Below are 13590 nucleotides of genomic sequence, written 5' to 3' on the forward strand. Positions count from 1 at the left end.
CATTCTTTGAGCAAACAAGCCAATTCTAAACCCTGCATGTTAGTGATAAATATTTCATTGAGTAAAATGATGTCTTTGTATCTAAGCCATTCATTTTTATTCTAAGGCCAGGAAGGTGCGCAAAAGAAGTTAAACCAACAAGAGGCTTTTATCTTCAATCAATCAATCTTCTATCAACAGAAACTATTAATAATAAATACAAGCTTATAAAATACTGAATTTACAGAAAATTGTTAAGAAAGGATTCTTCAAAGTGCAGCTTACACAGCCAAGAATAAGATCATTGCATCAGCTAATGTAATCACAAGTATCAAAAGATTCACAGACCACTTTGAACTTTTCAAAATAGGATTATGAAACACTCAAATTTGCGTGCATGTGTGTGTGTGTGTGTGTGTTTGCTTTATGGTGAAAATTTTCCATTCACTTTGGACTTTCACTTTGGCAATTATCTATTAAAAGCCTAACCAAATAATACAAAGCGTCATTGAAAAAATGGCCTTTTCATTAGTTGTTACAGCCCATGTAGGGATGAGACAAGGTGCAAATGTCTGCTTCCCCTAGCCAATATAAGGAATGTTGACAACAACTCTCATTGAGACTTATTAGAAAGAAAATAAACAGTTAGCTCAAGTGTTTTTACACAAGTTTTAAATTCAGATTGCTTTGTATATTTTCAATGAAAAATGGGTTTAAAAATTAGTAATGTTAATATTCTGATCACTGTATTATGAAGGGCTATTATTATAATATATATCTATAAGCAATGTAATCTCAAAAGCCACTTATTACTGCATCATAAACCTTCTAGCCTTGTCCTAAGAATGACTCCACTGACCTACATTTTCCCAGAGTCTTTTCATGTTACAAACATTGGAAGCGTTTTACTGCAAGGGAGAATTCAAATTGCAAAGAGGAATTGTTACTGCAAATTTGCAATTCAGGTTCTCCCTGTACAGTGCATATATTTTCAATAAGAAATTTTACATTAAAATAGATTCTAAGAAAGTCTACCACTGATCTATACCATCATACACATTTAAACCTTAGTTGTAGGTTTCTTGACATGTGCTTTTTGTGAAGGCTTCCCAGCAGACCCTCTACTTTTGCCAGTTTTTGTCTTTGAATTTCTTGCTGCACTCTGAAATGCATTAACAGTTGCTGATGCATGACCAAAGCTGCTGTATGCAAAGTTCACTTGGTCCTGTTTTTTATTAAATTCATAGTTTATTTCTCCACGAAGTCTTTCATACCTTTTGCTCCTAAGAATACAAAAAATAATTATATGCTGACTGAGGATAAGGGTTCTAGTACATGTACTTATCTGATAGCATTAATTTCATTTAATAAGTCACCAATCAAATTTTGAAATAAAATAAAATACAAGTTTTCTACAATATCTGCTAGTATACAATGCAAAAATGATAATCCAGTTGTATCATGACAAAAATCTGAGATTATGTTATAAACTTCTATAAATCGACAAAATGAGAAAAACTGATGTTTGGTCAGGTTGCAAGTTTCCTCCCACCTTAAATACATTTGATTAAAAAGGTCCTTACAGTTTTTTTTCAAATAACATGAACAAATGTTGCTCATCAGTTTCTGTGGAAATTTGGAAAAATAGCAGTTTTTCAGTAATCAACAAGTTTGACTATGGGCATTTGCTTTTAATCATCCTTTGCTCGTAACCACCCTTGACTGTTTGCTTTAAACAATGCTTATTTTTTTCCTGACTCTCCATTCCCATATGCCAAGGGCACTTCTAGTTTGAAGCCAGAAGGATAGGACTCCTGTTTTTTTTGACATACCAGGTGAACAGAGGTATTTTGGAAAAAAGTGTGCCTTGTGTTAGATGTGCCACCAGTGGAAAAACTATCTTCCTGTTAAATGAATGCAGCTGAATTGTCAAATTACATTGAAATGTAACTTGTGGCTTGGTGATCATTTTACCGATCATACAGGAACATAACCCCTCTCCTCCCCCATTGCCAATAATATTTCCTATGAAAGTGTAGTTATTTGAGTTGAGAAACCAGACCAAAGCCAAGGAAAAGATAGAAAATCAATTTTGCCATGTATAAGCCACACCCTCAAAGAAAGCTAAGAATGGTTTGAAAAAGGTTGCATGCCCAATTGAAAAATAATGACTGCCCAATTGTATTGTAAATTTGTATTGACTAGTTATTATGTGCAAAACTATGACTGATGATGAGTTCAAGGACTTTACATTAAGCTTCTATCAAAACAAATTTAAGTATTCTAAGCCTTACTTGCTTGCTTATAACTTTAACCCAGCACAAATTAAGGATTCACTTACCCTTGCAAACATGTTAAGAAGAAGTATAACAGCACAAGAATAATCATAGTCAAAGAAGTTAACATTGTTTTCCAGCTAAAACACAGGATAAGTGGAGTAAACATCAACCTGTAATGATAAACAATGATTACAAGGGTCTCATCTGCAGGAAATATCACGATAAGGGGGATTAATTGTCCCAACACAATCATGTTCAATGTTCCAACGCATTTAAATTACTTCATTGCTTGTTTATGCACACATCAATATTATGTTATGTATTCTGTTACGGAATTATTAAATATAGCTGGATCATAGCTATAAAAGTACTATAATTTCATAGGAAAGTGCACATAACACATCATGATGGACCATGCTGATGTCTTAGATGATGAAAGTCATAACTTCAGACTTTGAAAGTCTCAAGCAAAGACCTGTTAACCTAAAAGTTTTCAAATCCTGGAGATTTTTGGCTCTTTCTTAAGAAAAACAGAGAGGTTTTGCCAAACACAGGGAGAGCACTAAAATTTGTGAGCATCTATAACTATAGCTGTAAACCATTGCTCTAGGAAGAAGTTTAAAGTAAAAAATTGTCATGAGATAGCTCTTCTTAACAATATTATTTTTTTGTAAATCCATATTATGCACTTAATATTTTTTTAAAAATCATTCTTATCATAACCATACATCTGCATACTTCTAAAAAACACTCCCATCACGAAAGTATCTGGACAGTTTGGTAGTCAATTGCCATTTCCTTAATTTAAAGAGAATACCTTTCAAAATAAACCATGATCAGCTTAGCAATCTAATGATAGCTTTGCCACCATAGTGTTTAAACATTATTTCTAGATGAATAAACAATGATGAATGCCAAAGAAGCTTAAAGAAGAAAATTTAGGAAATAGAGACAAATGTTTTCATTAAACCTGCTTCAAAATTTTAAAAAACAAATTTTTTTTAACAACAAATTCACAACTTAATTCAAACTGTCTGGATGCTTTTTTGAGGGGAGAGCACAAGTGAGACATAAAACATGAATTTGAAACATAAGATCTTCTTTGGTGTCTTTGAAGCAAAAGAAAGAAAACATGATGCATAGAACTCTGTTGCATTATAGAACTGGATCACCCATCTAATTAATTCATCACATATGATACATAATACAAACATGAACTGATTGACTAGTATAATTAAATATTGGTATGCTCAAATTCATGTGACATCAAGACCTTAGAATGCCTAAACGAAGACCTTGGGTATGTTTGACAAAAAATTGCTCAAATTCATGTGACATCAATCCTTAAAAAATGCCAATTTGGTGCAGGATGTTCTGAAAGTCCATCAAATCCAAATAAACTGGGATACTTCCAGAAAACAATGGTGATTAACTGTGCAAAATCAATTTTAGATGTCAGAAAACAAAGAGCTGCCAGAGATCTTTTAATTTTTGGTAAACCCTTCTGAAACAGGGAGGAAATATCAAATAACCAGGTGACCTTAAATAAGCAAGAAAGTCTCGAGCCTCCTAGCAAAACTGGAAGAGTTAAAGTTCTGCATGCATTTTATGTTAGTCAGAGGTTTTCAACACAGGAGAAACAGAGAAACAACATAGAGTACTTTAGAAACAATATAATTAATTAGGTATGATGTTCAGGATTGGTATCATGCAGCAAGAAACATAAATTTGTTAGGTATGCAAACAAAACAAAAGTTGAAATTGATAACATACCCTAGGTAGACCAGCCCTTTAACCCAGAATGGGAAATTTCGTTCCATTGCACCACATAATTTATTGCCTGGATGAATTACGAGAAGGCAACATGGGCATTCTATGACCATTATGATGATACCAATGACACTAGAATGGAAAATGATTGAATGTGGTCACTTAGTTATTAAAAAGGTAGTATGCATATCCAAGTAGTCTGATCAGTATATATTATTCAATACTACAAGACATGACAAAACATTTATCAGCGACTGAACTGCAAAGCAAAGTGTCACACTGTTCTTTTCGATACCAAAACAAAGTAGAAATTCCTCATTCAGTAAGTTTTCAATTTGTATAAAAGTCTCTTACCTGCAGGTAGTCTCCTACCTGCTAATGGTAAATTATGCTAATTTATTATGCTTCACTAATTGAGAGACATGCTTCATTTCACTAACGCACAAAGTTTCAAATCATAGGACGTCGATGTGCAAAATGTGATAAATATAATTTTAAAGAAACATGAATACTTCCCATAGCATGGAAAAGTGAGACATGGCACACTAGTATATGATGCACTGTTTGTTGCATAGAATTGGCAAACAGGGGCCCTTTTAGACTTTCATACACCTGGCATTCTTAAACTTGCATGACAACTAATATGAATGAAGTCTGTCATGATAAAAACTAACAACTAGCTAAAACCAAGCACACAAAATGTTAAAAAAACAAAATCATACACATGGAAAAATAACATTTATTTATCATACATACACCATATAAATTCCTACTATCTTGCAATCTTTTGTAGTGGCATTGGCTACCAGACTTCCCCCGGATGATATATAAGCTGAAAAGATAAAACTCCATTATCATAACATTGTTATAAATTTGTATGTAGAGGCACATATCTGAAAAGGATTAGTTTTACAAAAAAGAACCAAAAATACTTAATTATGAAATTTGCTTCATATTGTAATACATGGAAAATGATCTAATATGGATACAAAAGTTCATTCAGACATAAACATCCATGCCTAACACAAGCAACAGTTTCTTTTATCTCAAGGCTGCTGAAAGTAGCTTTTTACTTCTTCAATTTTCTCGAAACAATCATAAATTTTCCAAAAAAATACATTGGAATTTTCTTAGCTATGAGAAATATACTAAAACTAATGCCATAAGGGTTCCAATCGATCTCTTTCTGAAAATAACATTAAGTTGACTTGAGTTTGGAAATGTTTTTGATTTCAGTATCTCTAAGTGAAATTTCAGGCCCAACATTTTTAACACTCCTAAGGAAGCACATAATATGGTGCTAGCAAAAGCTAGTTTCTAAGTTAAAATTAAGTTGTTGACATTGGTAAAAAGCATCAAAGAGGTGATGTTTCTGCTGATTTGGAGGGCATGGCCTCGAAATGTTCTTGGCCTTTTGTTTTTAATTTTGTGAAGAAAGAAACAGATGTATTTTGCTGATAGGGCAATGTCTTCTCTCCTGCTTCTACAAAGCAATGTAGGCTGTTATGCCTTCAGACAATCATAAAGCTGGGTTTAAGGACAGCTTTCTATATTTTAAACTATTCCTCTTTAGTATATTTGTTATTTATTGTTTGTCCACTTTTAGACTGGGTGAAAATATAAACTCAATGTTTCAAAGGTAAAAAGCTTTTATGATCAGGATAAACCTATCCCTTTTCTGAATAAACACAGAAATATTTGAGCTGCTGGTCTTTCAGGTGTTTAAATGAAATACTTTTACATCAGTAGCCCCATTTCATTTTTGACACTATAGTTTTTGCATTCTAACGAATGAAATTTTTCTCACAGGTTAATGTGCATGTTTCTAGTTTTTTTTCTGCCTATTTCTGGAGTATTTTCTGCTTGACTTTAAGCATATAGGAGTTTTTATACATTCTTGTTTACGTACATACTTGGATTTTCGACTTAAGGTTCCTACTTTTAGCAGCTATGTAAATTAAAATTTTAGAAGTAAAAGAAAAGGAAAAATAATGTTCTTGAAGATGCAACAAAATTGTGCTCTCTACTCTGGATTTATTGAAAGTAGTGATAACAATAAACATGAAGGTTTTTGAAGGTTTTATCATGCTTCTCTAGAGTAGAATTTCACAAAAATTGCTTTCTGGTCCTTTCATTGGTTCCAGATATAAAAATTGTTTGATTAGGAATAGTTTATCACTGAATAACAAGCAAAATATAGGGAAGCTCCCAGGGCCATCAACATAGGGAATGCTCACCATCTGCTTGCAGTCTTTGTCAGAAAATTACAACTTTTTTTGCGGTACAGAATTTGAAAATGGCTTTGAAAAAAGCAAACATTTTACGACATACTAAAAGCTTTTTCGTCTGACACTCCTCAGAGCAAAAACGTCAGAATAAGGTTCCGAAAGAACACGATGGAAAATATATACCCAGTTGTGGATGTTTGTGGACGTAAAATGTTTGCTTTTTTCAAAGCCATTTGCAACTTTTTTATTGAAAACAATTACAGACTGTAAAGGTCCCAATTCCAAACATTTTTCTGGATTATTTTGAAGCACGCCCCTGCAGAAACTCAACCATGTTTCATTGCTCAACCATGGCTAGCATGGCAACCATGGGTTATATCAGGCAGCAATGGTACTTGGATGCCCTTTGACTATGGTCTTAACTATGGTAGAGCAATGATCACAATTATCATCAATCTTTGAAACTTTTGACTGCTTATAAGGCTTTAATTTCAAAACTCTTAAGGCATTCTGTCATTGTTGTGCTGCTTCAGGATGATAAGAAATAGATTTATTCAACTTTTCTGTCTCATACTTGAAAACAATGGTACAAACATGGTTGACTATAGTTGAAAAACATAGTCTGGCCATAACACAACCATTGTTAAACATGGCTCTGATATGGTCTTTTCTCAAGGGAATGATCTCATCCAGATTAAGGGCCATAAGGAGGAACATGTTTGTATTTTCTACTACCTAGTTTCTGTAGGTAGTTTTTTGAACACTGAGAAGCCTAGCTGCTTATCGTTAAGTGCCCTGGTCTTTTCTCTGTAATGTAAACATGTACTTTATGACTCCTATGCCCCAGAGTGAAAAGTATTTTCTGTGCATGGGGAATTATTTCTGCAAATTAAGCTTGTAAAGTAACAAATCATGTTGCAAAATAGCAGGATAAAGCTGCAGGATTTTAATTCCAAAAATAATTTGTTTGCAGGATTAACTCCTAAGTATGTGCTGCAACTGCGCGGATTAATCTAAATTTGCAAAAATGCTCAGCTGGGATTTGAGGAAAATAACAACATCAGTTTTAGTGGCGGTTTAAGGAACTGCATGGCCAGGGGCCAAAAACAGCTGCGGGGCACTTGTTCTTTACAATTTCCATAAAACCACCACTGCTCACTCTTAGTGGAAGTTTTGCCATATCAGAGACTCGAAGCAGACTTACAACCTCAACCACTGAGCCATTCTCACACATAAATAGTATGGATTCAATACCTTTTGAAAATTTTCTAAAATCATAGTTAAGTCTAAGACCCACTGGTTAGAATTTTTGGAGCCCCCGCCATTAAAATAAACAGCCTTCAGGCACCGTGGAGCAGGGGGACTTTTTGCAAAAAGTGCCAAATATTAAGTATCAAACTACCAGAAAAGCCTCTTTTTATACGGTTTTAGCCCCCCCCCCCACTTTTTTTAGACCCCCCACTTTTCTCAACGCTCCGCGGTGCCTGGCCTTATTTGTGATATCACTATGCCTCAGACACATGCACTTGCTCTCAGAGCAGCGTTACCCATAGGTGTATCAACACAATAAACTATCAGGTGTATAGTTTATGGTCAAACAGACGTACAATCATTTTAAAGAGCATGGGCATAACAGCCTTTTTATTATGATAATATTTCGTCACCACTTACAGATCGCAACAACCATTCCCCATATCCTGGCAATCATACGGGGGAAACTCATACGATCTTCATCACGAAATAACTGCTTGCCCTCCAATTTCACATTGTCTCTCTTTTTTGATTGGGACATAGTCACGTTTTACTGATTTCCAACATTAGGAATAAAACTGTCTTCAGAAAATGTCAGTTAACATGTCAAAAAGCACAAGGTCACTGACGTGACGCATCGACTACCAAGCGACCAAGCGGACAACTTAATGACATGTTTTGTTTTCCGTTAGACGAACATAGACGGGGGCTCAATGGTTGATGAATGCTATTATCGGATATCCATTCCTCTATCAACCCCTAACTTGAGTGAAAATAAAACTATATGTGCACTTTTCAAATTCAATTAGGATCATTTTTGATAATTTTTCTACAAATATAGGTTTATTCCTGTGTAATTTTAAGAGAGAGTGAGTTTACTGTGCAAAGTAAGAATACGTGCTTACCTCCAGATCACGGTCATTTTGGCTGTTGTTGTTGTCTTCATTCAATTCATGGAAAACTGATTAAAATGGCGGAAATGATGGAGAATGATAGCGTTGAAACTACAAGTGCGAAAGATTTTCTTTCAATCGAAGACGACATAAGCAATGGCATTCTTCAGCTCTTGAAGCCAGCTGTGGAAGAAGTTGATAACAGAGTACTCGATGTCAGGTAAGTGATAATCTTTCCGGTTGGCCTAACTTCTTGTTTGTGAAATAGCCTAATAATAACGACTACACTCCCCAAAATAAAAAGTTTGGTCTAATAATTATTATCGTTCATTCCGCCCGCGCATTATTAAGAATCTGCCCTAAATTCCGCGCACAATATTTGTTTATCTGGTCATGGTCCCCGCGAATATTCCACCAATTAAACCTCTGACTTCTGATAATAAAGCCTTTGCTTTAAATTCCGCGCACGATTTCGCGGGAAACGTTCGTTATCCGCAAATTTCAAAATTATTATTCTGGCGTTCTCCGTGCAGAAAAAATACTTAATAGTCTGGTACACTCTCCTCAGCCTCACGAATGTATCCGGGCGTCTCGAAGATCGAATTGCGCTTTCCTAAAGTTTCAGACATAAAAAATTAGGCTGCTGCTGGCGATAACGTGTCGTCATTGAAAAACTTGTTTCATGAAAAACTTGAGAAACAAATAATTTCAAATAAGATAAACACAACGTGTTTACTCTTAGTTGGGAAAAATATTTGCATGGAGATGCCACCGATCATTTATAAAACATGCCTAACATTTGGTAACATTCTAGCAAATCAGGTAACAAAACTTTCGTGCAAAGCAGATATATCATTCAGTGCAGGGCCATAAAGCCAAACTATTTCTTTACCACTGCAAGTCTTTACCACTGAAATCAATCACTACAAAGGTCATTTACAATTCCCTGTGGTTTTCCTTGCAATACTTAGCGACAGCTATGGAAAGTTCAATTTTTTTAATAATTAATGCAATAATTCATAATGAGGCAAACCAGTTTTGATGCAAACTGTTTAGGGTGGAATGTTCTGCCATTGGTGTCGGGAGAGCCCTTGCTTTTTTGATCGTAACAAATTGTTTATGCTTCTTGTTTTTTAAAATTTTTTTGTAAGCAGTAGTCGTTTTGCATCCAATGATTTCCAGCATCATGATGAAACGTTATTTCAAGACACTGTTCATAAGTCAGTTTTTTTGTTTTGGTTGCTACCATCACGGGGAAAAACCCTCACAATGTTTTGCTTTCATATCGACAGGATGAATTTTTTTCAACGAGTCAATAGATCAATGGCCGAAAAATTTTGAAGAAAAATTTGGGTAAATTGATGAAAACGTTTTCATGAAACAGCCTTTGTAAAAAAATATATCCAACAACAGATTTGCAGCAAAATTCAAAACTTTCTGGATGCTTTGTAAGAGGACTGTACGATTATGTTCTGACCTTCTTAATCAGGACTAATACGAGCATAGGATTAGATCAAAGGTCGACAGAATTTGGGTATTAATACCCGAACAGCCCCTGATTTTGTTTGTCAGCATCATAGATTATGGTTATCACTTACTAGGCACCAGACTGTAAAATTTAAAACTTAGTTTTGTTCTTGGAAAACAATCCACAAACCACCTAAACCTAATAGGAACGTACTCAAGGCTGTCACATTAAATGATTTTGCAAATCCCATTACAGATAGTGAACCTACCTTTAGATGCCTGATGCTACTTGATTCAATATACTTTAGTTCTTCTTACTTGAAAATATTGAATTTATATATGTTTGAAATTAATGAAGGAACAAACTACGATAATTTTAAACACAATTTTATGCAACCAAATGACACTGCCACCATAGGTTGCAAATCTTGATTTGTTACCAACCCTTCATATAATTTAGGAACCAGTCAGTCGTGTGTGCATACATTTTTATAAGAATACCTAATTTTTTGCTGAGCCACAGTATTCATAATTTTTTTTATTTTGAGCTTAAGGTTATTTCTAAATCATTCTTAACCTTCATAAGACTGTAGTTTACAACTAAATGTTCTTGGAAGTTTTCCTTCCAGAAGTTGCCTAATTCTAACAAAAGCATTTTTTGGTTTTTTGTCATGTTTCTGTCCTTAAATTTTATTGCCGTTTTATTTTCTTACTGGTTTTACCCACCAGGTCGTGCTTTTCACTATATATTTTCATGTTGATCTCTTTATCTCCAGATATGACCATGTGTCCGTATGCCCATATTCCAATTTTTTGAGCCCAGGTGTTTTGCTTGAAAATACCCTTTGAAAGTGTTGTCTGGATTTTTTGGTCAAACCGGCTAAACGTGATTAATCAGTTTGCTCTCTTTAAATTTCATTGCTAAAAAGGCAGCCTTATTACAGCCTAAAAAGCATTCCCCTTTTGCCCAGACTAATTTACTGAATGTGCAAATAATTTACCCGAAAATTTTTATTTCAAAGAAGGAATGGCAATGGTTCTTTCTAATGATTAGGTACTTGTTTTAAAATTCTATAACTAAGGGCAATCCAAGAATTAACACAATCTGAAAGTGAGTGTGATTTATAATTCCCAAAGATACACACAATGACAGTCTTTGTAATACAAAGCTAGGCCACATGCAGCCTTTCGCACACTTGATTGCTTTTCGCCTGCGATGGTGTGCAACGCGAACAACTTTTTTATCCCCTTTTGTCATTCCTGTTACCAAGATATAAAGGGACTTCTTTAAAACTGTGCTATAAACTGAAGAGAAACCATGGAAATTAATGGAGAAACTGTTCCTAAAGATGCTAAATTTAATTTGTTTTTAAATTTCAAGGAAGTTATCATAGAATTGTTTTGCAATCATTTGAAAATATCTAGAGTGAATAGTTTGATTCTTTATAAACCCTACAGTCCTTTGAAATATTGTTGTGCGACATCACTGATTTAGGCTGCGTTTACACTATGCCTGATATTTCTGATACAGATGAGGCTAAATTTTAGCACCAAGCTTTGCTTTTCATAACAGTTCTCACTTTGCTTGATAGCACATTACAATCTATTGTTGATAAGAGAACTTCAAAGATCCAGCACATCAGCAGAATTCTTAAGAAAGCATCTGGGAAAAAAAGTGTGTAAATTTTGGTCTGGCAGAGCAAGCACTTGCTAGGATAATTGATCAATGATATTGGAGTGCCAGAAGAATGGATTTAAAACTTGCAAATGTGCAAGGAGAGTTTCATCAACCTTTGTCTTCAACTGAAGCTGTTTGTTGAGAAAAATCTGGTGTATCCGTATTTGTGTAAATAAGAAGTCCATCTGCATTGTAAGTTGTACAGTACCAAGTTAATGTGATCAATCCTTATAGGTTTTTATCCGGTTCAACAGTTATCCAGCATTGTGTAAGCGCAGCCTTAACTATGATCACTAAGGTGGTGGATATCATAGAGGATATTCATAAAAAGCCTCACTTTAAGAGAAATTTCCGTAGATCGGGGTTTTTTCCTAAACGAAAGACTATTCAGTACCTCTATCGACTGAAAATCCCTCAATTGTGTGGCAAACCTACATTTTTCCTTCGATTTGGAGAAAAACCCTCGATCCTCATATTTAGGAAGGGGTGCCTTGCTGTTTGATCAGGCTACTTTTCACCATAATTGCAACAGCTGTAGCAGGCTGCTGATAAATCTCATGTGGGGATACTTTGACACCTTGGAAACCAATAGAACTGCCTTTAAATTTGGCAACTTTGCCTTCCTGCTGCTTTAGAAATCTTCAAAATATATTTTCAAACTTCAAGATTTTCCTTGCAAATTCCTCGTTTTGCACATGTGGAGGCATTCACATGTCTCATATTACAAAGACTGAATTCTGAAATTATGCACCCAGGAAAAGTAACATTTTTAAAAATAAAACAAGGCCAAATTAAAAACTTGTAGCAAAAGATTTTGTAAAAAATATATTTTGTTTTGCAAAAAAATGGGACACATGGCCCTCCGGCCCCCCTGTTTTTGGGTCCTGGATAGGAATGTTAATTGTATGCATGAAATGTATTATGCACCTGATTTTCCACACGTTACAATATCTTTTTGACAAAGACTAGAGAGTCTGGTTTAATTTTTCCATAAAGCAGCAGCTCTTGCTCTGTGTTGGTAAATTTCAGCTGTTTCAACAAACATTTGAGACAAGTAAGGTGGTGCGATAATATTGTTGACTTTGTAAAGAAAAAGTTAATGTTATAATCAATTCGTGGGTGCAATGGTAGACACTCAAGTTAGGTGAATAATGGCTTGCTATGAGTTCTTCAGTCCAAACCAAAAATTATGCTCAAAGTTTGCTTCTGTAACTTCAGCAGAGTGTCCGTCTGTCTGCAGTAGAGGTGTATAAAACTGGCAAGCAACAATCCACATGAACAAAGAATTTGGGTTCATGGGGAACATATTCTTGTGAAAAAAGTTTCTTCTTTTTTTCGGCCGGCACATTATTAACAATCTGCCTTAAAGTTAGGGCAAAATATTTGTTTATTATGTCATGTTTCCTGCAAGAAAAAGCAAGCTACACATTACATGCAAAATTTCTCACAAAATGCTTGTTTTAGGTAAATTTGAATTTTATTGTTCAGGTGTTCCCCCGGCAGAAAATATACTTTACAGTCTGGCAGGCTAGACCCAAAAAATTGATAATTTCTGCATTTTTAGAATTTTGCAAAAAGCTACAAACTAACTAGCCTGTGACAAGGCTATCGAAGGCCATTGGTTGGGGGAGGTGTAGCCCCTTCTATAAATGCCAAACTGTACTGGTGAACTTTCTAGTGGCTGTAGCCAAGTTGAAAAAATTTTCTTTTTGATAATATTCATGTAACACATATAATCAATTATATAAATTTCTGTCAAAAATTTCACATTTTTTAAAGGTTTGCTAGAGAAGGGTTTTGTAGAGAAAGCTTGGGCCCTGGGGTGAAACTTATTATAGAAACTTAGATGCTTTGCACAGATGCCATCTTTGTATTCAGGTAGATGGAATTTGAATATGCAAGTTTAAATCAATCTGACTCTCCATCTTACTTTTGTATTACCTCTTCCTTGCAGACAAAGTCAGCTGAGTTTAAGAGAAAAAATTGAAACCCTCACATCAGGTTTGCGTTTTCGTAAATAATTATTTTGACACCTTAATGCAAAA

General features: G+C 34.7%; 2 protein-coding genes across 2 annotated transcripts in view; one reads left to right on the plus strand and one right to left on the minus strand.

Annotated features, from left to right (window-relative positions):
• LOC135693262 (SNARE-associated protein Snapin) overlaps positions 1-13590 on the plus strand; it is a 34095-nt gene that overhangs the window by 16498 nt on the left and 4007 nt on the right. Inside the window, exons 2-3 of the mRNA XM_065211695.2 lie at positions 8419-8620; positions 13500-13546. Coding sequence (XP_065067767.1) covers positions 8419-8620; positions 13500-13546 — 249 coding nt within the window. The remainder of the gene's footprint in view (positions 1-8418; positions 8621-13499; positions 13547-13590) is intronic.
• Positions 147-8068, minus strand: LOC135693261 (uncharacterized). The gene is made up of 5 exons (XM_065211694.2): positions 7928-8068; positions 4785-4860; positions 4032-4160; positions 2321-2428; positions 147-1262 (listed from the first exon to the last, which is right to left on the minus strand). The coding sequence occupies exons 1-5, from the start codon at positions 8046-8048 to the stop codon at positions 1040-1042; spliced, it is 657 nt and encodes a 218-aa protein (XP_065067766.1). The 5' UTR covers positions 8049-8068; the 3' UTR covers positions 147-1039.

Source organism: Rhopilema esculentum, chromosome 11, assembly GCF_057945365.1.
Source record: "Rhopilema esculentum isolate cy_ngs chromosome 11, ASM5794536v1, whole genome shotgun sequence".
Lineage (NCBI taxonomy): Eukaryota > Metazoa > Cnidaria > Scyphozoa > Rhizostomeae > Rhizostomatidae > Rhopilema > Rhopilema esculentum.

Bases quoted from the DNA above. Each gene is read 5' to 3' on its own strand.
- LOC135693261 (XM_065211694.2), bottom strand. From the start codon at position 8,048: ATGTCCCAATCAAAAAAGAGAGACAATGTGAAATTGGAGGGCAAGCAG. The intron at 4,861-7,927 runs GTAAGTGGTGAC...TTATCTTTTCAG, and splicing joins GGGAATGGTTGTTGCGATCT to CTTATATATCATCCGGGGGA. The intron at 1,263-2,320 runs GTAAGTGAATCC...TTGTATTCTTAG, and splicing joins TTCTTAACATGTTTGCAAGG to GAGCAAAAGGTATGAAAGAC.